Source organism: Orcinus orca, chromosome 13 (genome assembly GCF_937001465.1).
Source record: "Orcinus orca chromosome 13, mOrcOrc1.1, whole genome shotgun sequence".
Taxonomy (NCBI): domain Eukaryota; kingdom Metazoa; phylum Chordata; class Mammalia; order Artiodactyla; family Delphinidae; genus Orcinus; species Orcinus orca.
In genome coordinates this window covers 32,721,937-32,748,000 of record NC_064571.1, presented here as the reverse complement: position 1 = coordinate 32,748,000, position 26,064 = coordinate 32,721,937, and the positions used below count along the sequence as shown (strand labels likewise).

Sequence of the window (26,064 nt, the reverse complement as noted above, 5' to 3'; positions counted from 1 at the left end):
TAAGTCCATTTTGAGCTGGTCACTTGGCCTCTGGTCAGCAGTCATCCAGTTTGAGAAATACAGAAGATGCTGCTGCCTCCCAGAATGTCCTGTCCCAACAAGTGGGCCCTGAGGCTGGGGCACAGGGCAGTCTGCAGAGGTTCACTCCATTACCTCACTGCATTTATCATTGCATGATAAATGATTTGATACACTATGCACAGACTGCCGTAGAGCTGAGGGGGTATACCTAACGCCATCCTGGGTGGTCAGAGGAGGCTTCCTGGAGGAGGAACCATCCTGGAGGTGGGCTAGGAGAAGAAGGGCTTATGCACAGGCATGGGGATGAGAAAGCAAGACCAGGCACAGTGGAGGAGTGGCATGTCAGCCAGAGCAGGACTAGTCCCAGCGGCCAGAGCGGGAGGGCCCTCAGAAATTAAGGCCATTCTGTAGGCCCATGGGAGACAGGACCAATTATTGGGGGATAGGTCTTAGAGAGTCCAGGCATCCCATAGTACAAACTGCTGGCCTAGGTTATAAATCCCTGTTTTCTTTTGCATCTGCTCCAATGCTTAGCACAGTTATGTGATAAATGTTTTTAAATAAAAAGGAAGCTCTGGGTACCAGGAAGGAAGAGATTCAGCCTTGGAAAAACAAGGCTCCCTGCTTCCCTGCCCTACACTAGGCCAACTCTTTAAGGTTTGGCTTACATATAGTCTTCACCCCTGATTGGCTTAATCTGGGTGAGGGGTCTCCCCTGGGTGCTCCTGTCTCCCTGTGATTCCCCTACCACAGGAATGTTCACACTTTTGTGCCTGATTACAGGCCTGTGCCCTCCCCTCAGCTTTGAGCTCCTCTGAGGGCAGGGCCGTGTGCCCCCCGTCCTCTGGCCCAGTGCACAGTAGGTGCTCACCAAAGAGATGCTGAATGAATGTGCTCTTTTTCATGGCCTGGAAAATTCAGTCCAACCTCCAAGCCCCACAGAATGACCCATTTTTGAAAATGACTGTTCCAGCCTTTATCTCTACGCTCTTCATGTCCTTAAACCAGCCCAACGCCACACTTAATGCATTTGACCCTTGAACAACTCGGGGGTTGTTCACTTCCTGCACAGTTGAAAATCCACGTATCACTTTACAGTCCATCCGCTTATCCTTGGTTCCTCAGTATCCTTGGTTTTACACCCGCGGATTTAACCATCTGTGGATGGCAGACTGGCGCAGTAGAATTTAGTGAAAAAAGCTCAGGCGTAAGTGGCTCTGGGGAAGCTCAAACCTGTATTGTTCAAGGGTCAACTATACTCTTTTCCAAATAAGTCTTACCATTCATAATCAGAGCTGAGGCTTCATTTTTACTGTCTTTGCCTACAGACCTCTTTGCTGTTTAAATCCTGTCTGTCTTTCTAAGCTTTTATCAAACGAGAGCTTTTTGACTCTCTTGGGTGGTGGTGGGACGACTTAGTCTGTAGTCTCTCGCTACCCTGAAGGTTTTATGATAGTTGCCGAGCGCTGCTTTGTCACTGGATTGGTTAGCAAGATCTTCTTCGTCTCTGTTTCTCTCACAATGCCTAGTACCTGATTGGGGCACAATAACTATTTAAGTAACGCGATGAGTGGCTGCCCACACAGCAAGTGGCAGTTTTGGAATGGGGGGTCTCATGCAGGGACTACCTAAATGAGAATCAGGGCCTGGAACTGGGTGTGAGGAGAATATGCAGGGGTGCTTATTGGAACTTGATTACATAAGGTCTTTGAGCCCCACCCAAGATTTACTGACTCAAGTTCTAGAGTCTAGCATCCGCCAAATCCATTTTTCTGAACACTCCCTGAGTGATTTTTGGGCACACTAAAGTTTGAGGACTTTTCCCAGGTACCGTGCTAGGTGCCTTACCCTCTGTACTAATTAGAATCTTTTTCAAGCCATAGCTCCAGACGCCAAGTCCTGACATCATCCAAGGCCCCAAGGAAGGAGGAAGTTGGTAGGCTGACTCTATCTGTTTTAGCCTGGGGGACACTCTGTCTCCAAGCCCCTTGGCAGGCTTGCCTTTATTTCTCATTGGCCAGAGTGTGTCACATGGCCACTCATAGACCATTGTGGCGGTTGGAATGGGCTTGCCTTGGACCAGTCATTATTTCTTCCTGGGGAGTCCCACCTTCCTGGTTTACCAAACCCAGTCTGTCAACTCATGAAGGTTCTCTTAATGAGGAAGGAGGGTATGATGGGGATTGACATTATTGCTAATCCTGGCAGGAGTCCTGCACAATAGACACAACTATCTCAGATTTATGCCAGAATAAACTGGCTCTCACAGTGGGGGTGAACCTTGGAGCAGGGACTGGAGCTCCGCCCTTGTTCTGGATTCCCAGCCTCCTACCTCCAGCGCCGCATGTCCTCCTTTATAGCCTAGGCCAGCACTCACATGTAGGAAGAGACTTGAATTTGGAGTTTCACAGATCTTATAAATTAACAGCTCAGGCCTGCCAGAAGTAAAGCATGTTTGCAGTGGGTGGTTTTGAGAACTCTACTGTTTAAATAATCTTTGGCAAACATATTTCCTGAGTCATATTTAGGCCTAGCTATGCTTGTATATATTAAACGGTGTTAATGTTATGATACCCCCCCTTCCATTAATAAAATTTTGCCTGTTTTTCCCCCCATTACCTTATTCTTGATGTAAGATCATGAGTTGGGAATCTACAGTTATAAAATGCCCATGGGATGGTTTGGGGACCATTTTAGGCATCAGTAGTTGGAATCTAGAATCATTACTCCAAAGCAGTGGTTCTCAAATTTGAGGATGCATCAGAATCACCTGGTGGGCTTCTTAAAAACTAAATTGCTGGACCCCCGCCCCAGAGTTTTGGATTCTGTAGGTCTGAGGTTGGGCCTGAGAATTTACACTTTTAACAAATTCTCAGTTGATGGTGACGTTCTTGGTCTGGGAACCACACTTTCACAGCCACTAGGTTGTATGAACTTCTTTTAGGTTGAAATACTGGTCTGGATTTATTGAAAAGATAAACATAGTGGGATTTTAATCATGCACATGGCGCCTTCTACCTTTTTTAGGTTCTTTTGTGCTCCCTATTAAAGCTGCCTGTGACCTCCCCACCAGAGCCATGCTTTGGGTGGACTGGATTCCCAGGGTTTTCTGTACTTCAGTGAATCTGGGGAAGGCTTATTCCTCAGAAGTGAGAAGATGAAGTGGCATCCACACGCCCTCTCTCCAGGCCAAGCATGGTTGTCTGGGCACTAAAGGTGGCCTTAAATATTGGTCTTAAACTCCTGCTTTTACCTTAAGAACGAATGAATTTCTGATATGTGCTCAAACATATTGATAGAAGAACTTTGAGAACATTATGCCAGGTGAAATAATCCAGACACAAAAGAACAAATATGATTCCACATATAGGGGATGCCTAGAAAAGCCAAATTCAAATTCATAGAGACAGGAAGTAGAATGATGGTTAGCCGAGGCTGGGGTGAGGGGGGAATATCGAGTTATTATTTAATGGGTACAGGGTTTCTGTTTGGGATGTGGTGATGGTTGCATGATATTGGGAATGTAATTAATGCCCCTGAATTGTACATTTAAAAATTGTTAAAATGGTAAGTTTTGTTATGCATATTTTACCACAATTAAAAAGAAAATCATCCTTCATCTCTGTTCTCCCAGTGGTGTCCTGGAGCATTCTTGTATCAGTCCATCAGAGATGGTTGTTAAATGTTCAGGGGTTTTGCAAGCTGATTGCTAAATATAGCCACTATTTAAAATTCAGTTAGGGCTTCCTTGGTGGCGCAGTGGTTAAGAATTCGCCTGCCAATGCAGGGGACACAGGTTCAAGTCCTGGTCCGGGAAGATCCCACATGCCATGGAGCAACTAAGCCCGTGGGCCACAACTACTGAGCCTGTGCTCCAGAGCCCGCAATCCACAACTACTGAGCCCGCGTGCCACAGCTACTGAAGCCTGCGCTCCTAGAGCCCTTGCTCTTCAAGAAGAGAAGCCACCGCAATGAGAAGCCCACGCACCGCAAGGAAGAGTAGCCCCCGCTCGCCGCAACTAGAGAAAGCCCGCGTGCAGCAACGAAGACGCAACACAGCCAAAAATAAATAAATAAAATAAACCAATTTTTAAAAATTCAGTTAAATGAACTTAGGCGTAAATACATTACATTAAAATACATATTTATAAATAAGTTTTATATATTTATTTTTAAATAAGTTTTATTTAAAACAACCCATCACTTTCCAATTATTTTACTACATTATACTATTATATATGGTCTCTTATATCTGTGTGGTGGAAATACTATATAATGGTGTACTACTGCCTACTTATTCCCAGCTCCAAGTTCAGTGACACCACATAAGTAAGTTGAAATTGGTCATGTTGGAAATATTTACACCAAAGAAATGGAGACAAACCAGGGTTTTCTTTCCCTGGAGAGCTCCTGTTAGATTATTAGCACAACCCTGGTCTCCTCATGTCTCACTGGTGGAGCAGGGTTGGAGTAAGCTTGTAGGGATAAAGCACCAGCTACTTGGGATCTTCCAGCCAGACTTTCTTGAATTGAATTCTAGCTGTTTCCAAATAGCCATGTCATGGGGTGTTTTCCCCATGCCTGAAAAAGAAGACGTGATGGCTAAGTTTAGTGGGTAGGAAACTGGATGAGTCATATAGTAAGTGAGTGACTTTAACCTCCTGGGCAAGAGTTTTCTCAACTGGAAGGGGTGGGAGAAAAACTAGTAGAAATAAAATAAAGCACTTATTCTAGCAATGGGGAAGAGATACTTTTTAAAAAAGTTTTCATTATGGACTTCTCCCCACATATACCCAAAGTGGGAGAACACTAAAATGAAGCCCCATATACCTGTTCCTCACCCAGCTCAACAATTATCAACATTTCACCAAAAAAGAGACTTTTCTAACCATTGAAGTAATAATAAGAGGGAAGAGTACGAAGGAAAAGACGGGAAGAGTACAAAGTACAAAGGTATGATTTACAATTTTTCTCGCGAATTTTGACTGTACTAAAAGGAGAATATGAAATTGGAAAGATACATAATAAATACTTGATATAAAATATTAAATTTTATAATATATTCGTAATTTCTAGAAATGTGTTAGTGAAGCACCAAGATCCCCAAAATGGGCAAAAAATGCAAACAAATAACTCACAAAGAAGGATACAAGTGGAAAAAGAGAAGAGAGTGTTCCTGCTACACATTCAAAAAAGCAAGTTAAACCAACGGTAAGGTTCAGTACTACACCTCCTAAACATTAAATTATAAATAAATAGTAAATGAATAAATAAAGCAAGCAAACAAGCTTATGGCTGGCTGGGATTTGGATATCCTTTTAACTTTGGAGGACAACTGGAAATATAATTATCAGATATCACAAGGAATAGGTCAAAAGAAGAATAAAATCTACAATGCTAACTCTAAAGATTGTAGTCACAGCATAAAAAAACCTGAACAACCAATAGGAGAGGGACATTGAATAAATTATATCAATACAGTGGAAGAATATAAATTTAGTAAAATAATAAATATGATTGTGTAGAATTAGGAAAATTAAGAGGAGAGAGTAGAACATAAAATGATATACATACTGGGATTACAGCTGTGCTAAAAGATTGGAACAAACAGTAAGTGAAAGTTGATGGTAAGTTTACATTTTTTTTAAATGACCTTTTCAGTGCTTAAAGTTGACTTAATAATTTACAAAATAAAATCAAAGGGGGAAATAGATGTGATTACTTAAGACCTTATAGTCTCTAAAATTCTATGAAAGTTGATCTTTTCCATTTGTAGGAAAGATCCATAATTATTAGCACTGCACTGGAAAATTCTACCTCTGCCCACATTCTCACTGGGTTTGGGAAACCAGTTTATCAGACCATGCAGGCAACTTAAATAATAACAACTGGAGGGAAAGAGAGGTGACAAATAAAATTAATGCTAACTATCCTGGATCCATACGTCATTGTTACAATTACAAAATCCTGAGGTTGCTAAAACAGAAGTAAAACCAAATAATAAATTGTCTGCCACGTACATTTTATAATAAATAAAGGTTATTTTTTAAAAGCTACCCAGTATTTTCTGTTTTATCTTTTCTGTGATCTCTTAAGGTGTTTTTTTAATTTATTTTTTATTATTATTATTTTTTTTGGCTTCGTTGGGTCTTAGTTGCAGCATGTGCTGGGGTTGTTGTTAATGCATGCGGGATGTTTCATTGCAGCTCCTGGGCTTCTCTCTAGTTGTGGTGTGGGGGTTTTCTCTTCTCAAATTGTGGCACGTAGGCTACAGAGTGCATGGGCTCTGTAGTTTGCGGCTCGCGGGCTCTTTAGTTGAGGCGCTGTGAGCTCAGTAGTTGTGGCGCATGGGCTTAGTTGCCCCGCGGCATGTGGGATCTTAGTTCCCCGACCAGGGATCAAACCCGTGTCCCCTGCATTGTAAGGTGGATCCTTTACCACTGGACCACCAGGGAAGTCCCTCTTAAGGTGTTAATATTAGATTTTTTATGATCTCTGCAGATAGTCTCCATGTCTTTTAGAAGGACTCCTGCTGGAGGATTGATTGATTGATTTTTTTTTTTTTTGCGGTACGCGGGCCTCTCACCGCTGTGGCCTGTCCCGCTGCGGAGCACAGGCTCCGGACGCACAGGCTCAGCAGCCATGGCTCACGGGCCCAGCCGCTCCGCGGCATGTGGGATCCTCCCGGACCGGGACACGAACCCGTGTCCCCTGCATTGTAAGGTGGATCCTTTACCACTGGACCACCAGGGAAGTCCCTCTTAAGGTGTTAATATTAGATTTTTTATGATCTCTGCAGATAGTCTCCATGTCTTTTAGAAGGACTCCTGCTGGAGGATTGATTGATTGATTTTTTTTTTTTTTTTTTTGCGGTACGCGGGCCTCTCACCGCTGTGGCCTGTCCCGCTGCGGAGCACAGGCTCCGGACGCACAGGCTCAGCAGCCATGGCTCACGGGCCCAGCCGCTCCGCGGCATGTGGGATCCTCCCGGACCGGGACACGAACCCATGTCCCCTGCATCGGCAGGCGGACTCCCAACCACTGCGCCACCAGGGAAGCCCTGGAGGATTTATTTTTATGGGGGAAAAAATAGTTGAATCCAAACAGTAGTGAAAAGAATATTATTTAGATGTGATTTGGTAAGCCCTCTTAAATACACATGAGTGTTTTAAAAATAAAATCTCTTGCCACGGGACTTCCCAGGTGGAGTAGTGGTTAAGAATCTGCCTGCCAATGCAGGGGACACGGGTTCGAGCCCTGGTCCAGGAAGATCCTACATGCCACAGAGCAACTAAGCCCATGTGCCACAACTACTGAGCCCGCGAGCCTCAACTGCTGAAGCCCGCACGCCTAGAGCCCTTGCTCTGCAACAAGAGAAGCCACTGCAATGAGAAGCCCACGCATCGCAACGACGAGTAGCCCCCGCTCTCCACAACTAGAGAAAGCCGGCGCGCAGCAACGAAGACCAAACGCAGCCAAAAAAAAAAAAAAAAAAGTCACTGTTTTTCAAAAATAAATTTCTTATAAAATTAAACCAAAAAAAAAAAATCTCTTGCCACTCGGGAGGGAGGAAAAGAGTGATCATAGAAAATTAATCTCGGCCTTGATGTGCTGAATACAGAATATTTAAGCCAAGCTCTTTAGTCTCAAAGGATTTCTTGATGTTACTATGCTAATCATTTTCTCCTCCTATTTAGAATGTGTTCTTCTGCCAATGATTCCCTGAATGTTTCTTATGAATAATTAAGTGAATTATTTTCAGGGATAAGCTTTGCCTTTAAATATTCTGAGGCTTTTGTTCTTTTGTCATAGACCCATTATGTGTTTTTCTTTCTTTTTTTAACAAATGGGGAAATTAAAGCACCAAGAAGATAAATAATTTTCTTGGTGAGATCTAAAAGAGATAATCTGAGATAATCATTCACGTAAAGTGTTTAGAACAGTGTCTGACACATTATAAGTGCTCAAAAATACCTCTCCCAATTATTACACAAGGTATGTAATAGAAATATAAAGTGAGCCACAAATGTAAGTTTGAATTATCTAGAGTCACATTTTAAAAAATAAAAAGATACAGGTGAAATTAATAATATCCATTATCTTACCCAATAGATTCAAAATATTATCATTTCAATGTATAATCAGTGTAAGAAATGATTAATGAGGTATTTTACAGTATTCTTTTCGTACTAAGTCTTAACAAACCGGTGTGTATTTTACACTGACAGAACATCTGAATTCTATTGCTGAAGTTTCATCAGAAATACTTGATCTGCATTTAGGTTTAATAAAATTTAGTTTTCATGTAGATTCACATACTCACATTACTTCAACCATACATAAAAGTTTTCCAAAAAACTTAAGTACCAAAAAATAATTTTCCTTTAATATTTGCATCCACATTGAAAAACCTGGTTCATCTTTTTTAGAATTGATTTGACTTTAAAATGAAAAGCACATCACTTTTATTTATTTTATTTTTTATTTTAAAAAATATTTATTTATTTATTTACTTACTTATTTTGGCCGCACTGGGTTTTAGTTGTGGCATGCAGGATCTTTTCAGTTACAGCATGTGGGATCTAATTCCCTGACCAGGGATGGAACCCAGGCCCCCTGCATTGGGAGTGCAGAGTCTTCCCCACTGGACCATTAGGGAAGTCCCAGCATATCACTTTTAAAACTGCACCTGTCCCAGTTAATTCACTAACTCTTATGCCAATTGAATCTCTTTTTCCTTACTGTGCCAGTCATAATGCTTCTGCCTCTCCACTCAATTCCACATCAGTAAGCTGCCTTCATTTAAAATTTTTAAATGTGTCCATAGCTATTTTTTCACACTAGAAAATGTTATAATTAAAATAAGTATTTAAATGTGATTACAAATTACAGTTTACATAGATATCACTGTAATTCATGCTGTCTGCAAGACATATTCAAATAAACACATTAAAAATGTTGCATCAATCCATAGATAGTATCAGTCAAAGTGAATCAATCCGTTGACACCAAGTGGATTGGTGGTGTGATTAGATGTAAAACTAGAACAGATGCAACGTGCCTGACATGGGCACTGCACAGTGCAATGGTTAAAGTGAAATGTGACCCCACCAAAACATTGCAGCTGTGTGTTATGGAAAAATATCTTATACTGCCTCAATTTAAAACTTTAAACTTAATTAAAATTAAACAAAATTTAAAGTTATTTTCTCTGTCACACTAGCTGCATTTCAGTTACTCATAACCACTTGTGGCTTGTGGCTATGGCATTGCACGGCACAGGTATAGACTGTCTGTCAAGGATAGGGTGGATGGGACACTTTGGTCCCATCCTGTGCACCTTTTTGTGTTGGCATCAGCTTTTTTTTTTTTTAATTTATTTATTCATTTTATTTATTTATTTATTTATTGGCTGCATTGTGTCTTTGCTTGCACCCAGGTTTTCTCTAGTTGCTGAGAGCGGGGGCTACTCTTTGTTGCAGTGCTCAGGCTTCTCATTGCGGTGGCTTCTCTTGTTGCAGAGCACAGGCTCTAGGCGCGCAGGCTTCAATAGTTGTGGCACACAGGCTTCATTAGTTGGGGCTCGCAGGGTCTAGAGCTCAGGCTCAGTAGTTGTGGCCCACGGGCTTAGTTGCTCCGCGGCATGTAGGATCTTCCCGGACCAGGGCTCGAACCTGTGTCCCCTGCATTGGCAGGTGGATTCTTAACCACTGCGCCACCAGGGAAGCCCGGCATCAGCTTTAAGCAGGAGAGAAGGTTGTTTGTACAGTGCCTGATGGAATTCCCACCTCTAGCTGGTTTTCTCTTTGTTTCTTTTCTGCCTCTCCAAGGTAGCATCTTTTCCTACCCCCAATGCCCGGTTCTCTGATATATAAATGATGCATTTCCACCAGGGTTTTTTTCACTGGTCACCTTTCCCTGCCTCTACTCTGCCTCTTGTCTGGTTTGGGGATGAGTAGGATGAGTTAAGGGTCCACCTCACAGCTTCTCAACTCGGGTGGCTGGGCTGGGCTGGGCTGGGGTTTTCTGGAGGGATCCCCACATCAGACAGCTGATGGAGGTGTGTAACCCGTCTCCCCACTATCTCCCTCTCTCTCTCTCTCTCTCTCTCTCTCTCTGTCTCACACACACACACACACACACACACACACACACACACACTCACTCGATCTGCCTCAAGTTAGTTTCAGTTCCTCTCAGCTTCTGACATTGTCTCATGTCAGTCCTAGAGCTTTGGGTTTTGTCACGGAGTTTCTTCCATTGCCTCCCCGTGCCTTCATGAGTTTTTTTTTTTTTTTTAATTTAATTTAATTTTTTTAATACAGCAGGTTCTTATTAGTTACCTATTTTATACATATTAGTGTATATATGTCAATCCCAATCTCCCAATTCATCCCACCACCGCCCCCGCTTCGTGAGGTTTTTAATGAAAAAACTGGGAGAGGCAGCATCAGAAATAGCAAGTTCCCTGTGTGAATCAGACATCCACTGTGGGAGAATTTTAACAGTTCTGTTTTTGTATTCTTCTTTCAGAGTCAGCTTGAACTCTGGAAAGATTTGGAAATAGAACCCTGCGCTGGCCCACTGAGGGAGTGTCTGATCCAGGGGGGCGTGGAACTGCCCACAGAGCTAGATCTCGCATATTTGCAGGGCGTGGAGGTGCCAGAAGAATATGTGACATTTAAGAGAGCAGTGTTCATTCTCTGCTCGCTTCCAGATCTCCAAGGTTGAAGCAGTGTAAATCTGTGAAGGAAAACCTAGTTGCTTTTCCCATTTGTTTAGGAAGAGTGTTTTCTTCCCTCGTGGCGAACAGAAGTGGTGGTGTTGGTAAGGAAAGGCCTGGGCTGCATAATACCTGTTTTCCTACCTACAGGCAAACAAACCCTAGCAGGACAGGAGGACGCCTGGCCGCGTCAGACTTTCTCACCGCCTCTCTACCGATCACTCCCCTCCAGTACTATAGTTTCTCATTCGGCCCCGTCTGTCTCCTCCCTTCCTGCATCACAAGGATTTTGTAAAGAACGATGGAGTGGATTTTAGTTTCTCTGGGAAAGATTATAAGAGAAAGGCCAGATGTTAGATTCAGGGTTCTTTTTTCTGATGAGGCGCTCCCCTTGTTTACCCCTAAGACTTATGATGGCTGAGACAAGACAGGAGATCAAGAGTACTGGTCAACCTTGAAATTTGGGTCTCAAAATATGCGGCCTGTTGTTTGTGATTCATAAGGAGGGGTCCAGGTAACCCAGGTGCAGATGGACATACAGAAGCTCTGGTGATAGAAGAGACAAGAACTGGAGATCAGCACCAGTAGCTTTGTCATCATCCTAGGTGAACAGCTAGTGGGGTTCCTGTCTTAGAGTCTTACTTGCCTGGAATAGTTTACTTATGGTATTTCTGAAGGGGAACATGGAATTAAGTGACCTTTCACATTACCTTGAGGGCCTCTAATTCTAAAATAACTCGGAAAATGGATCGGGAAAACAGTGTAACCTGGGGCAAAGCTTAACTATGCCGAACAGATTTTTCTCTTTGAATAGTTGTTATCCCTGAGGAGCCATGGTTTTACCCGTGATGCTGTGCAAAAGCTGTATGGATTTTGGGATTCCACTGAGTTGGACTTTGCCTTTGAGTGGGTATTGCTAAATGAAAGAGAACAGCAGCAGGCTTCGCCTGAGAGGCCACTGTCAGCCTACAAAGCTGTATAGGTGTGTGTTATCTTAATCATATACTTTTGGCTGTAGACATGTTTATTATCTTATTGAAGTGTAATTTACATACAAAAAAATGCACAGATCTTAAGTGCTTAGTTCAAGGAGGTTTTTTTTTATTTTTTTAAAAATTATTTTTTAAAAATTGTGGTAAAATGCACGTAAGATAAAGAAGATGTGGTACATATATACAATGGAATATTACTCAGCCATAAAAAGAAACGAAATTGGGTCATTTGTAGAGACGTGGATGGATCTAGAGACTGTCATACAGAGTGAAGTAAGACAGAAAGAGAAAAACAAATATCGTATATTAATGCATATATGTGGAACCTAGAAAAGTGGTACAGATGAACCGGTTTGCAGGACAGAAATAGAGACACAGACGCAGAGAATAAACGTATGGACACCAAGCGGGGAAGGCGGGGTGGGGCGGCGGTGGGATGAATTGGGAGATGGGGATTGACCTATATACACTAATACGTATAAAATAGATAACTAATAAGAACCTGCTGTATAAAAAAATAAAATAAAATGCAATTTTTATCGGAAAAAAATTATTTTAAAAAAATTGTGGTAAAATACCCGTAAGGTAGAATTTACCATCCTAACTATTTTTAGGGGTTCAGTTTAGTGGCGTTCAACGCATTTACATTGTTTTGTGACTATCACCACCACTCTTTTCATCTTGCGGAACTGCAACTCTGTACCTGCCAAACTGTAACTCCTTTTCCTCCCTTTCTCTCACGCCTGGCACTACCATTCTACCTTCTGTTTTATGAGTTTGACTAAGTACCTAATATAAGTGGAATCATACAGTATTGATCTTTATGTGACTGGCTTATTTCACTTAGCGTAATGTCCTCAAGGTCCATCCATGTTGTGGCACATGTCAAATTTCCTTTCTTTTTAAGGCTGAATAGTATTCCATTGTGTGTATGTACCACATTGTGTTTATCCATTCATCTGTCAGTTGACACATGGGTTGCTTCCATCTGTTGGCTATTTTGAATAGTGCTGCTGTGAACATGGATATACAAATACCTCTTTCAGTCCCTGCTTTCAATGTTTTTGAAAGATACATACATACATATGTATATATATCTCCAGATTGTATATACCTAGAATACATATACCCATAAGTGGAATTGCTGGATCACATAGTAATTACTCTATTTTTAGCTTTTCAAGGAACCACCATGCTGTTTTCCAGAGTGGCTGTACTATTTTACACTCCTGCCAGCAGTACACAAGGGATCCGGTTTCTCCACATCTTCACTGACACTTGTTATTTTCTGTTTTGTTTTGTTTTTGTTTTTGTTTCTGTATTTTGGCCGCACCATGTGGGATCTTAGTTCCCTGACAGGGATCGAACCTGTGCCCCCTGCAGTGGAAGCTCAGAGTCTTAACCATTGGGCTGCCAGGGAAGTCCCATTTTGTTTTGTTTTAGTAGTAGCTATCCTAATGGGTGTGAGGTGAGTTCAATGAGTTTTGACAAATGTATACAGCTGGGTACCACTGCCCCAGTCAAGATAAGGATCATTTCAGTCACCCCCTAAAGTTCCTTTCCTCATGCTCCTGGGCAGGTATATCCCCTCCACCTCACCACCACCCACCCACCCCTGACCCTAGGCAACCATTTTTTGCTTTCTGGCATTATACATTAGCTTTGTTTTTTCTAGAATTTCATATAAATATCATATAAACACTTTATTTGGCTTCATTCACTCAGAATAATATTTTAGATTCATCCATGTTATCACTATGTCAGTAGTTTACTGAATAGTATTCCATTGCATGAATATTCTGCAATTTGTTGAATACTGAGCTGTCTCCAGTTTGGAGCAGTTGTGAACAGGGCTCATGGGAACACTCTTGCCCAAGTGTTTTTGTGGATATGGGTTTTCACTTATCTTGGGTAAATAAGAGATGGAATCCTGAGTCAAAGGGTAGATTCATCTTTCACCTTATTTTAAACTGCCGAATAGTTCTCTCAAGTTCACAGTGTTTGAAAGTTTCAGTTGCTCTATATCTTCTCTAACATTTAATGACGTCCAGTTTTTGTTTTCCGTTTTTTTTTTTTTTTTTTGCGGTACACAGGCCTCTCACTGTTTTGGCCTCTCCGGTTGCGGAGCACAGGCTCCGGACGCGCAGGCTCAGCGGCCATGGCTCACGGGCCCAGCCGCTCCGCGGCATGTGGGATCTTCCCGGCCCGGGGCACGAACCCGCATCCCCTGCATCGGCAGGCGGACTCTCAACCACCGCGCCACCAGGGAAGCCGCCCCCCCTTTTTTTCCCACCATTTTAGGGGATGTGAAATGGTATCTCATTGTGGTTTTAATTTGTATTTTCTGCATAACCAATAACAAGCATGTTTTCATATACTTACTGATCATTCATATATCTTTTGTGAAGTGTCTGTTCAAGCCTTTTGCCCATTTAAAAAATTGCCTTGTTCATCCTTGTGTTATGATTTTTAGTTCTTTATATACTCTTGATTCAAGTCCTTTGTCAGATGTATGTGCAGTGAATATTTTTCCCCAATCTATGGCTCTTCTGTTCATTTTCTTAATAGTGTCTTTTATTGAGCAAACCTTTTTTATTTTGATGAATCTTGTCAATATTGGCTTTTATGGCTAGTACTTTTTTGTGTCCTATCTAAGAAATCTCTGCCTACTTCAGGGTGGAGAATATATTCTCCTATGTGGGTGAGAAATAAACCCCAGTTGGACTGTGGCGTTGGCTGCACCACCCTCAGATTTGGACCTTCCCATGGGTGTTTCCCATCATAAGGACGGCACGGATTCTCCTGTACTAGTGTGAACCTGTCCCACCCATGCTGCCAGCACCTGCCAGACCTTGGGTCAGTGAATGAATCCAACACGTTATTACCACGCATGTTACCCAGAGGCAAACCCACCACTTACCTGTAGACAGGGGATCTCATGTCTACATGAAGGGGTGGGCTGGGCGCTCTCTGTAGCCTTCTCTACCCTTAAAATCCAGCACTGGTGGAAATGAGCTCTTTCTGGGGCAGGCATTTCCGCTCCATTTCTACTCCCTCTTTCTTTGTGTACTTACATCATGGCCTTGGATTGCTCTCTCACCTGTGGTTTGCTAGACGTTTTGATCTGAAATGGGGGAAAAATCAACTCTGGGAGATCAAAAGAATAGTTGTGATTTAATTCTGGAGGGGCACTACCTCTAATAGCGTAAGTAAACTGGCATCTGGGGCTTGGGAAAACATGTCAGAGCTGCGCCAAACCCATGTTAGACTTTGAATGAAAGCCCGTGCTGTTTTCGGTTCGTAGCATAAGCCGGAAGAGCTATTTCTAGCATCCCTTCTTTCTCTCCCTACTCGTGTACACTGGAGAGTCTAAATATTGCTGACATTAGGATAAACATAACCAAATGGGTCCATTATTTTAAACCTTTGACACTGGACTCAAACTATCCCAAGGGTGTGATGCATCAGTCAGTCTGAAGCAGGCTGCACTTGGGGTACTTTCATATTGTGGTTGGAACCCCTGCACTGAGTACAGGATTCTGGACCCTGTTATGGGGGGAGCGGCACAGAATGCGCCTGGATGGACTCCTTATGTCCCTCTCAGCTGGAAATGGCACAACTCTGGCCACGTGTCAGCTCCAAGAGACACTGTCACAGAGCCATGTTGCCTTGTTCTCCCACTGGAAAGGCTGGACGGCTGAACTAGGGCAGGGGTGTGTGGGGTTAGAAATATGGTCTCTTCAAATAGCCAACAGTCTTGTAATCAACACTGTTGACTGGGATCTGTCTGCCAGTCAAAGTGTGGTCTAGTTTCCAATGGATAAGTCTGGGAGAGGAATGTTTTTGTTGTTGTTTTGTTTTGCATCCAGCTTGTTAAAGACATGAAGAAGAAGAAAGTATTTAGCTCAGCAAAAGAAGTGACAATTTAAAGTTTTGATTCCATTATTACTCTAAAAGCTTCTACGCCTGCCCTAATGCATAATGGTACACGTGTGTACACATGCCTGCATTTAACGTGGTATAGTATAAAGGTCTCTAGGTCACGGGTGTGACTGAAAACACAGCTCCTACCACCCGCTACATGAGTGACTTTGGGCATCATGCTTAACTTTTCTAAAATTTAAGTTATCATGCCCAGTTCACTGTACAATGAGAAGGCGAAAAGATAGAGTATTGATAAAGGACCCAGGCGCACAGTATAACTAAATGGTCAATAAATATTTATTTAAAAATAAAGTCCCTCCAGCTCCAGCACACATGACAAGGAATACAAGGCCAGCGTTCCTGATGCTGAGCAGTGGCAGAGGCTGTCGCACGGCGGAGTGAGCCCCAGGACCAGAAGGAGGAGATTAAAGGCTAGGAGATGAGCTTTCAGAAAGGTTGTAGAGTCCTTGCAATGGGAAGGAAGTTCAGCAGAGTTCTTGCCAACCACCTGCAGGATTTTTTTTTACTCATAGGCTACTCTTGAACAGACAAGGCACAGGGGATAATTTTCTTTATGAAGGGAATAGACGGGGTGATGAAGGTGTGCCTTTTAGCACCTAGCATGGTACCTAGCCTGGGGCAGGCATTCAGATCATATTTGTTGAATGAATGAGCGTGAAACATCAGTGAAACTATCCTATCAGTTCCACGATTGAGAGCAATAATTGGTGTTACCAGTGCATCAGCTTCTTGTTTCTACGGTCACTAGCCTGAGAGGACAAGGGGAAGTTTGTCCGCAGTTAAAAGGCAGAATAATTTAAAAACATCACCACCAACAAAAAAAACAGCCAACCAGAATTCCAAAGATCTCCAGTCCACAGGTAGCATTTGGAGTCACTCAGATAATGAAAGAAAATTACTTAGGAAAATTTGAAGCCTTATATTATGGAAGCTGAATACAGTACCCAGAGAAACACTTATAAAATTTATTAGAATATGCGTTGATTTGTGCCCTGCTTGAAGCTTGTGCCTGGGGAGGGGACACTGAGGTATTATGTGAAGTAGAAAGGACATGTAGCAAAGCAAGCATTGAACTAAGAGTGCAGGGCCCAACCAGCTCTCCGGCAATCATTAAAGCCACCTCATTGCTCTTTTTATTTTTCTAATCTTATCTCTTGATACAATATAGAACTCACCATAGCCAGCTTTCATTATTATATCACCCAGTTGGTTTGTAAAGTGGAGATAATATCATGATTCCAAAGGTTACTGGGTAGATTAAGATCATGTAGAAGAGTGTTTAATAAATGTTCCTTCCCTCCTTCTCCCTGCCTTTTGGACAAAGGAATCAGAGTAGAAAACTTTAATAGACTTTGGCATGATGTAGGAATGGTAGAGAAGGAGTAGGGATGTTTTAAATTATATGTAAAACCTGTGTTTTTTAATTATTTGTGGATTGAAATTATTATTACTGTTTCCAACAGTGCTATGAATAAGTGGCTAAAATTTGGACAAAAGACTGTTAATAAGTTACTTGCCAGATGATGGGTTGGAATAGATTCTTCCCTGTAATTGCTTAACAAATAGGTTTCCAACTTTCCATTCATTTAGCTTGCACACTTTGCCTTGGATTAAATGTTTGAAAATGAAAACGCCATCCCGGCAACAAAATTTCCTTTGTTTTTATTATTTATTTATTTATTTGGTTGCGCCGGGTCTTAGTTGTGGCAGGCAGGCTCCTTAGTTGCAGCACGTGTGCTCCTTAGTTGTGCCATGAGAACTCTTAGTTGCGGCATGCATGTGAGATCTAGTTCCCTGACCAGGGATCAAACCCAGGCCCCCTGCATTGGGAGCGCAGAGTCTTCTTACCCACTGTGCCACCAGGGAAGTCCATCCTTTACCTTTAGAAGAATCTGAGTTCCAAGGAAAAAGAGTTGCTTTCATGTTCCCATTTCATAGACAGTTTTAAAAACCTTTAGTGCCTGGGTGGGGCCCCCCGCACTCCACAGATCCACAGACTAAATGTTTAAATTTGTCATCCTGTGGGATGTAAAATGAAACCATGTACCAAAGAAAAATGGTGAATGACTCACTCACATGTGATCTTCCAGGGAGGAGAAGGATTCAGTAAGAATGTGTCACAAGGACATCAGATCCCTTCACAATGAAGGTTGAGGTTGCCTGTCCTGGCATGTGAGTCAATGTTATGAATCTGAATGGAGGCTACCAAGTTATGTCGGGGTCTCAAGGAGAGCATGTGGTACTGGGGTGAATTCCTCATGGTGCCGCATCCAGCAGTACCAGAGAAATTGTATTTGTTAGCACATCAGGAAGGGGTCCACCTCTCAGGGACGGGTTCATATTTATAGGCTTATCACACATATGCACTCACATGCTTGCACACGCTAATTTATTTATGTTGAGAAATATAACTGTTACTTAGACAAAAATCCTCAGACTCCAGTGCTTTGTAGACAGGTCCACATGGGAAGCCAAACTCTAGTCCAGAGGTTGCTTGGCACCCGAGGAATCAAAACAAAGAGTTTTAAATGGATAAAATTCATCTTCATAGTGGGGAAATGTCTGGCGCCTGAACCATTGATCGTGGGGCCAAGCCACCCTTTCTTGAGGCCAGGGTTTTGATAAATATTGCAAAGTACTCTTCTCTGATGGTTTTGGGTTGAGCTTGTTGATGGACACAATTTTTCTTTAAATATGTCTTAATACCCTTCAGCAAGCTAGCTTCATCTCGGAAGCCACTCTTTCTCCTTGAGATGAGTTTGCATATCTTTGTTTTGATGATTATTTACTGATTTTACTAGTGAGTCTAATTTGCCTGCTTTCCAAATTCTGGGTGAGTGGGGAGGAATGCACCACACTGCTGCCTATATGGCCTGCTGAAATATTACCAGGAGTCAGGGCCTTGTTCACATACCTGCAGTCTGCCGTAAGGACAGGAGAAACTTTATGCTTGAGTCAGTACCTGGCTTGCCAATTTCGGGCAGTGATACAATAGGGCAGAATGCGGGGTAGTGTAATTATTATCCTTCTGGACATACTAGAGGAAAACAGTAGGGATGTGTTCTCGACATACCTAATTTTTCTTTATGCATTCATCATAAATTATTTCTGAAAGTGTATGTAATCTTACTTGAAATAGGTTGAACTTATTTATAACTTATTATTCCCTTATGTAACTGCCATTGGGATAAGTCTCTTACATTTAGTTCCCAGCTTTCTTTCAGTTGCTCTAAAACTATGTCCTAAAATCTTCAGGAATCCTGTCCTGAGCCCTAGGTGAGGAGTTCCCACATTATAAAGAAGATGCAGTTTCCCACCCACTGCATAACCCATAGTTTTTTTTTTTAAAAGGCATCGCAAACATATGGTCCCTTCAGCCTTCATCTTTCCATCTTGAAGTGTCCTGATGCTTTTAAGGTCATTTGAGCGACACCCAAGACTGAGTGTGTCTGCATTTCACAGATGTAAAGACTGAGGCAAGTTGCTAATTATTTGCCCCCTTGTGAGCCACAAAGGAGCTTGTACAACCCCAATACAAAGTCTGAGCCGTTGTGAACTTGGTCGCACTGGTCAGTTTATGTGACTGTAGGCTGGCCTTCTGAGAGAAAGAGCAAATGGATCAAGGAGGTTGAGGCAGAAGAGGATTCCTATAAAGAATCCTTGGCTCTGCAGGCCTGCGGATGTGCAGGTGGCCTTTTAGGGATGGAGTTTCAGGTAGAAGGGCCTTTCATCCTCTGCAGGCTGATTATTCTGCGCAATTAAGAAGAGGCCTACAGCAATTCTCTATTGGGAGAGGGGGGTGTTCGATTCCTTCCCCCATTCTTGCCAAGAGTTATTGAGGTGCCAGATACTGTGCTAGTAAGCATGTGTGTGGGTTCACTTTACACGTATTACCTGACATCTAATGAAAGAATCAAAGGGTGCCTTTTACTGCATTCATTTCTAAAATCTATTTAGAAACTCAGTTGGTACTAGTAAATAATAAATATACAACAGCTGTCTTTATATAAATGGACTTATGCTGTGTGCTGTCCAAGTTTTAAAATAAATTGTCTGGCTAAAAGCACCCTGTGTTCAAGTGTGATACAGTTTTTTCCTTTAGTAAAACATTTCTAGCTCATTGAATAATGACTCTCAGTATTTCCAGAAAGCTTTGCTCAAGCCACCACTGAAATTTGAATTTTATGTAATGTTAATGTGTCATCAAATATTATTCTTTTGATTTTTGATCAACTGTTGAAAATGTAAAAAACCATTCTTAGCTTGTAGACTGTAGAAAAATAGAATTTGGCCCCTGAGCTGAAGTTTGCCAATCCCTCTTCTATACCATTATCCTGTTATATCTTCATCTTACTGGTATCTGAAATTGTCTTACGTATTCATTTGTTTGTTTGTTGTCTGTCTTTCCTGGTACATTGTAAGCTCCATGAAGGTAGGTTCTTTGTCTTATTCACCGTATTATCTCTATCAACTAGAACAGTGTCTGGGATATAGAGGTGTGTTATGAATATTTAGTGATTGAATGAATAAATCCATATAGTTTAGGAGCCACTAAATCCAATAAAGTCTTCCTTCCAAATATCTCATGTGTATATCCTATTCCAGGGGCCACATCCTACCCAGATCTTTGCCTCTGTTTTAGTGCAGATCTTTGTTCCTGTACTAATACCTCGAGCCTTCCTGACCCCTTGGCTCTGACTCTAGTCTACCCTCTAGTATAGTAACTTGCTGAAGTATATTTTGTCTTACATCATTTCTCTGCAAAACCCAAACCTTTTCACTGTTTTCCCATTCCTACAGTATAAGTCAGACTCCTCAGGGGCACGTACAGGGCCCTTGGTAATCAGTTCCCCACCTGCTTTTCCACCCGTATCTCTGAGCCTTCCCTGTAAGGAGCCCTCTGCTCCAGCAGCCTCGTCACCTTCTCATCCCTGAAGCCACTGCTCATTCCCACCTCTGCACCTTTGCTCCGGCTGTGCCCCAGAGCCAGTGGACATTCCCCGTAGGAAGGGATTGACCCCTAGGTCATAGGAGATAAGTCTGTAGCGAGTGATGGGAAACAAGGAAGAATGAGCTAAGCCTCAGAAAGTGGAAGATGAAGAATGAACGTGGCCAAACATAACTCAGTTGGTGATAAAGTGGGGCAAGAAGGATGTAGTTATTCTGGGAGAACGATTGAAAAGGGCTGCCTGGCAGGGTTATCTAGGCCAGTGCTTTTCAAACCACTGTGTGGACAGATATTCAGGGAATCTTGTTAAAACGCATATTCTGGCAGTAGGTCTGGAGTGGCGGCCTGGGATTCTGCACTTTGTAAAAATTTTTTTAATTTATTTTTTAAATCTTTTTTATTTATTTATTTTTGGCTGTGTTGGGTCTTCGTTTCTGTGCGAGGACTTTCTCAGGACTTTCTCTAGTTGCGGCGAGCGGGGGCCACTCTTCATCGCGGTGCGCGGGCCTCTCGCTATCACGGCCTCTCTCGTTGCGGAGCACAGGCTCCAGACGCGCAGGCTCAGTTGTGGCTCACGAGCCTAGTTGCTCCGCGGCATGTGGGATCCTCCCAGACCAGGGCTCGGACCTGTGTCCCCTGCATTAGCAGGCAGATTCTCAACCACTGCGCCATCAGGGAAGCCCTGGGATTCTGCACTTTTAAGAAGCTCCAACGTGATGCCCACGCTTCTTGTTCTGGGATGATTCTTTGAGTATCAAGCATCTAACTAAATGGTCAGGAAAGGAGCCTTTTCCATAAGACCTGGATGTGGAAACAGGAAGCCAGTTGGCCTGCTCCTCAGAGGCCTGCCTTCAATAAAGACATTTCTTGCATTCTAAACGACTGAATAAATGAGTGATGGCTCCAGGCTTCTTGCTGAAGGAGGGGGTGTTGAAGAGAACTAAGGGCCAAGCTGAGCATATAAGGCTGCAGCTTAAAGGGAAGAAGCACCTTTAAGTCCTGAGATGGTGGCAGTGAAAGTGGTCATTGGGAAATGAAAAGTCTAATGTTGGTTGGGCCAGTGGCCTGTCATTATACACAAATGTGCGCGCGCGCACACACACACACACTTCCTTATTTAGGGTAAAGGCTGGAGTGCAGTGCTTTCCCTGTTGCAGTCGGATTCTCTTTTCTCTCCGAGAGGCACCTCTTCTGATCCACTAGAGCTTCCAGTTCAGAATCTAGGTTTGGCTTGAGTACAAGCAATGTACCTCACCCTAACTAAGCAAGAGGAATCATTACTGTAATGTGTTATCTCCAAACAGAAGAGCAGGTAGGACAGTATTTTGTTGGCGTAATTAACTCGCCCCTTAGAACAGTTTCTCTCTAATGATTAGCCTGGCCCTTGTCTCTTTGGCTAATCAGTAGCTGGCCTTTTGATGAAATTGGGTGTTATTTCCCTGTGCCTTAACTTTGTGCAAATTGTACGTCATCCTGATTAATGATTTTAATGACACTTCTCTTATCACAGTAATGTCCCTTCTGCTTTTATCACAGAGAAACTTCTGCTTGGCTGACTGAACTCTGATCCTGACATAGTAAAAGTCATGGTAAGTTGGAGACATGCCTCACCCTCCCTGGTGCCAGCTGCAGACAGGTACAGGATGTGTACTCAGGGACTGTTGCCTTATACAAAGGGTTGTTTGCTCATCAGAGGAGAGGGACGAGGAAATGGAAAGGCAGTTTCTTTTTTCGAAAACACCATTTTAACTTCTTTCAGGGGTGGTGAGTAACCTGACCCTGAAAATTAATTCAAAGAGGGACTCCTTTGAATCCTTCTAACATCCTGAGATACAGAAACAAGTTATAGTTTTCTCTCTGCAGAAACACTACATGTTCATTTTAGAAATTGTAGGCAAATAAAAAGGAAAAACTCAAAATCCCGCAGCTTCCTCCACTAGGAGATGACCGCTGTCCACACTTTGTGTAACCCCATCATTTCAGGCTCATCAGCTAAGAAACACTTGTCATCTGCCTCCCGCTGTTGGCTGTGACTGGACTCCTCAGAGCTTGGTTACCTGATCTCAGGGACAGGCAGGGAATTGGATCCCTTTGAGAGTTCCATAAAGCTCACTGCTGCTGTGGAAGCTGAGCCTTTCAGCTACAAACGTGGCTGTACCTGAGGCTGGCCACCTGCTCTCCTTCTCCTGCCCAAATAAAGTTTCTCAATAGGCAGGTGATGCTTGATCCCTGGTCTTCTAGGAAGAAATAATAGAAGTAGAATTTCATACTTGGAGAGGAACTAGACATTCCGCCAACTCTACACACTTCCCTTTAGGAAGATGGATGTGTAAACTATCCTGAACAAAGAGTAATATACTCTTAACATCTTTTTTTTTTTAAATTAATTTATTTTATTATATCATATTTTTTGCGGTACGCGGGCCTCTCACTGCCGTGGCCTCTCCCGTCGCGGAGCACAGGCTCCGGACGCGCAGGCTCAGTGGCCATGGCTCCCGGGCCCAGCTGCTCCGCGGCATGTGGGATCCTCCCGGACCGAGACACGAACCCGCGTCCCCTGCATCGGCAGGCGGACTCTCAACCACTGCGCCACCAGGGAAGCCCTCTTAACATCTTTTTTTAACAGTAGACATTCTAGAATTTTCTTCATCATCTCTGACAGTCAAGGGCTTACTCGTGTCTGCACCAAATCTCTTATGCTGTCCTTTAAAATCCATTTGTTCTTGATGGGTTCTCCCTGGACATGTACAACATTTATTCAGAGATGTTTACAGTGCCCCTACTTTGTGCATGGTTTTTGGCCCTGGGGACCCATAATTAATGGGACACTCTTCCTGTTCTGAACAAGCTCGCAGCCTTTCTACATGTGAAGACAGTAACCAAGTGACCCTTTAGTGAGGAAAATTACCTCAGTTGCTCTCATCTTTCCTCCTAGAACCTGTTTTTCCATTATGACTGTTATTTATTGGACAGATAAAGGGCTTCTTTAAAGGAAAGGAAAACCATACAATATAATCACAATGTTGTAATTCCCAATTATTTTTCATCACTTTATTTTAGACCCTACTTGTATGACAGTGGTTTTGAAATAGTAGTAATAAGAACGTAAAGAACAGTTAATGTATTCACTCTAGTCTTTGCTATGCTAACACGTTTATTTTACATCTTATAGCATATTAAAATTATTTACTCTCGATGATGGAGTTATGGGTGTTGTATTTTTCTTCTTAATTATTTAAAAATTTTTTATTGAAGTATAGTTGATTTACAATATGTAAATTTCAGATGTACAGCATAGCAATTCAGTTATATATATATATATAATGTATATATTCTTTTTCAGATTCTTTTCCCTTATAGGTTATTACATAATATTGAGTATAGTTCCCTATGCTATACATTAGGTCCTTGTTAGTTATCTATTTTATACATAGTAGTTTGTATATGTTAAGCCCAGTCTCCTAATTTATCCCTACCCCTACCCCCGAGATTTTCTTCTTAATTCTTAAAAAATTTTTTTTTCCAAATCTCTACGATGACCATATGACACATTTCTAAAAGGAAAATATGTTTTAAAAGCCATTGTATTCAAATATTTACCAAAAAATTTTAGAGGTATAATTTACATACAATGAAATGCACAGCTCTTAAGGTTACTGGTAGATGAGTTTTGACAAAGGTATGTATCGTGTGACCTACCCCTCTTATCAAGATAGAACATTTCATCGCTCCAGGAAGTTCCTCTATGCCCCTTCCAGATCAGTCCCCACCCTGCTCTCCACTCCACTCCAGAAATGGAACCATTGTTCTGATTGTTTTCACCATAGATTAGTTTTGCCTGTTCGAGAACATCCTATAAATGGAATCATAGAGCGTGTGCTCTTTTATTGTCAGCATTATATTTTTTGCAATCCATCCCTGATGCTGTATCAGCAGTTTGTTCCTCTGTTCCTTTTCATTGCTAAATATTTCATCGTATCATATTCCCATCTTTTGACATTTATCTTCATCATTATTTATTATTTTAATAACTGAATGACATTTCATTGATTGTGATGTATCACTGATTTCTAGCTATTTGTTTTCATCATTCTTCCCTACATCCTCTGCCTGTTTCCTTTGCCTGCTGCCACAAGAAGCCTTCCTGGGGTGGAATCCCCTGTCTTCCTGGAACAGATAATGATACATTATTCCCTGGAATTTAGTCGATATGGATACTTTAGAGCTAACAGGAACCAATTTTCCGGGCTTATCTTGTTCTGGAAAAAAGATGCTGATAGATAAGCTGAATTATTTTTGCACATGTCTCTATTGATTCATCTTGTTAGATATTAATTTTAATCCCATACTAGTGTCCCTCAGCAATGCAATTTGCTTTAAAAGTAAAATGCAGTGTTTAAGTACCATCCAAAATTTTTTCAACACTGGAGTTCCAGAAGAACATTGGGAGACATTTGACTCAGAAAGCTGTCTTGGTAGGGTCAAGAGCGGAGCTAGGCCATTTGAAATGCTGACAGCAAATCACAGCTTGCTTATTACTACAGATATACAGTAGAAGAAAACAAGTAGAATGCCTGCATGAATTTCCTGAGGCTGCCGTAACAAAGCACCGCAAACTGCGTGGCTTAAAATAACAGAAATATGTTGTCTTGTATTTGTGGAGGCTAGAAATCCAAAATCAAGATGTTGGCAGGGCTATGGTCCCTCTGAAATCCGTAGGGGATTTCTTCCTTGTCTCTTTCTAGCTTCTGGTGGTTTGCTAGCAATCTTAGGCATTTTTTGGCAGACATTGGAGTCAACAACACATTATCATGTGGTGTTCTCCCTGAGTGTCTTTGTCTTCACGTGCTGTTTTCTAAGGACACCAGTCATGTTGAATTAGCGGCTTCCTCATCTTGCTTTAATTAATTACAATTAATTAATTCATTGTAATGACAGTATTTCCAAACAAGGGCACATTCTGAGGTACTGGGGGTTAGGACTTCAACATATCTTTCTTTGGGGATGCAATTCGGTGCAATTGATCTCTTTGCCTTTTATGGACACTGTGAATCTCATTATTGATTACAGTTTCCTCTTGTTTGGCTTCTAGACAGAGAAATCTGTGGCTCATGTCGAGTAATTACACAGGCCTTTAAGGTCTCTGTTTCCGTTTCCTTTCTACCCCCTTCTTTACTGTAATTTTCTATGCTTTGTGGCCTGTCACTGAACTTCTTCATCTATTTATTTATCTTTTGTATTGAATTATGTTTCTCTTTGCTGCCTCACGTACATAAATAACATTAATAAATTAGTAAATAATTAGAAATACTCAGGGCACCTCGATCTTAATCAGTACATTATCTCTAAATCATAAGTCAACTGAATGGTACCTACTGGTTACTAACCCATGTTTTACTTGTTGATGTTTTTAATTTGTAGTCTGTATATGCAGA

The 26,064-nt window shown here is 42.0% G+C and overlaps 1 protein-coding gene across 1 annotated transcript in view; it reads left to right on the top strand.

Annotated features, from left to right (window-relative positions):
- Positions 1–26,064, top strand: part of ANXA4 (annexin A4) — a 73,279-nt gene that overhangs the window by 5,705 nt on the left and 41,510 nt on the right. Inside the window, exon 2 of the mRNA XM_033400428.2 lies at positions 22,166–22,218. Coding sequence (XP_033256319.1) covers positions 22,216–22,218 — 3 coding nt within the window. The 5' untranslated portion in view covers positions 22,166–22,215. The remainder of the gene's footprint in view (positions 1–22,165; positions 22,219–26,064) is intronic.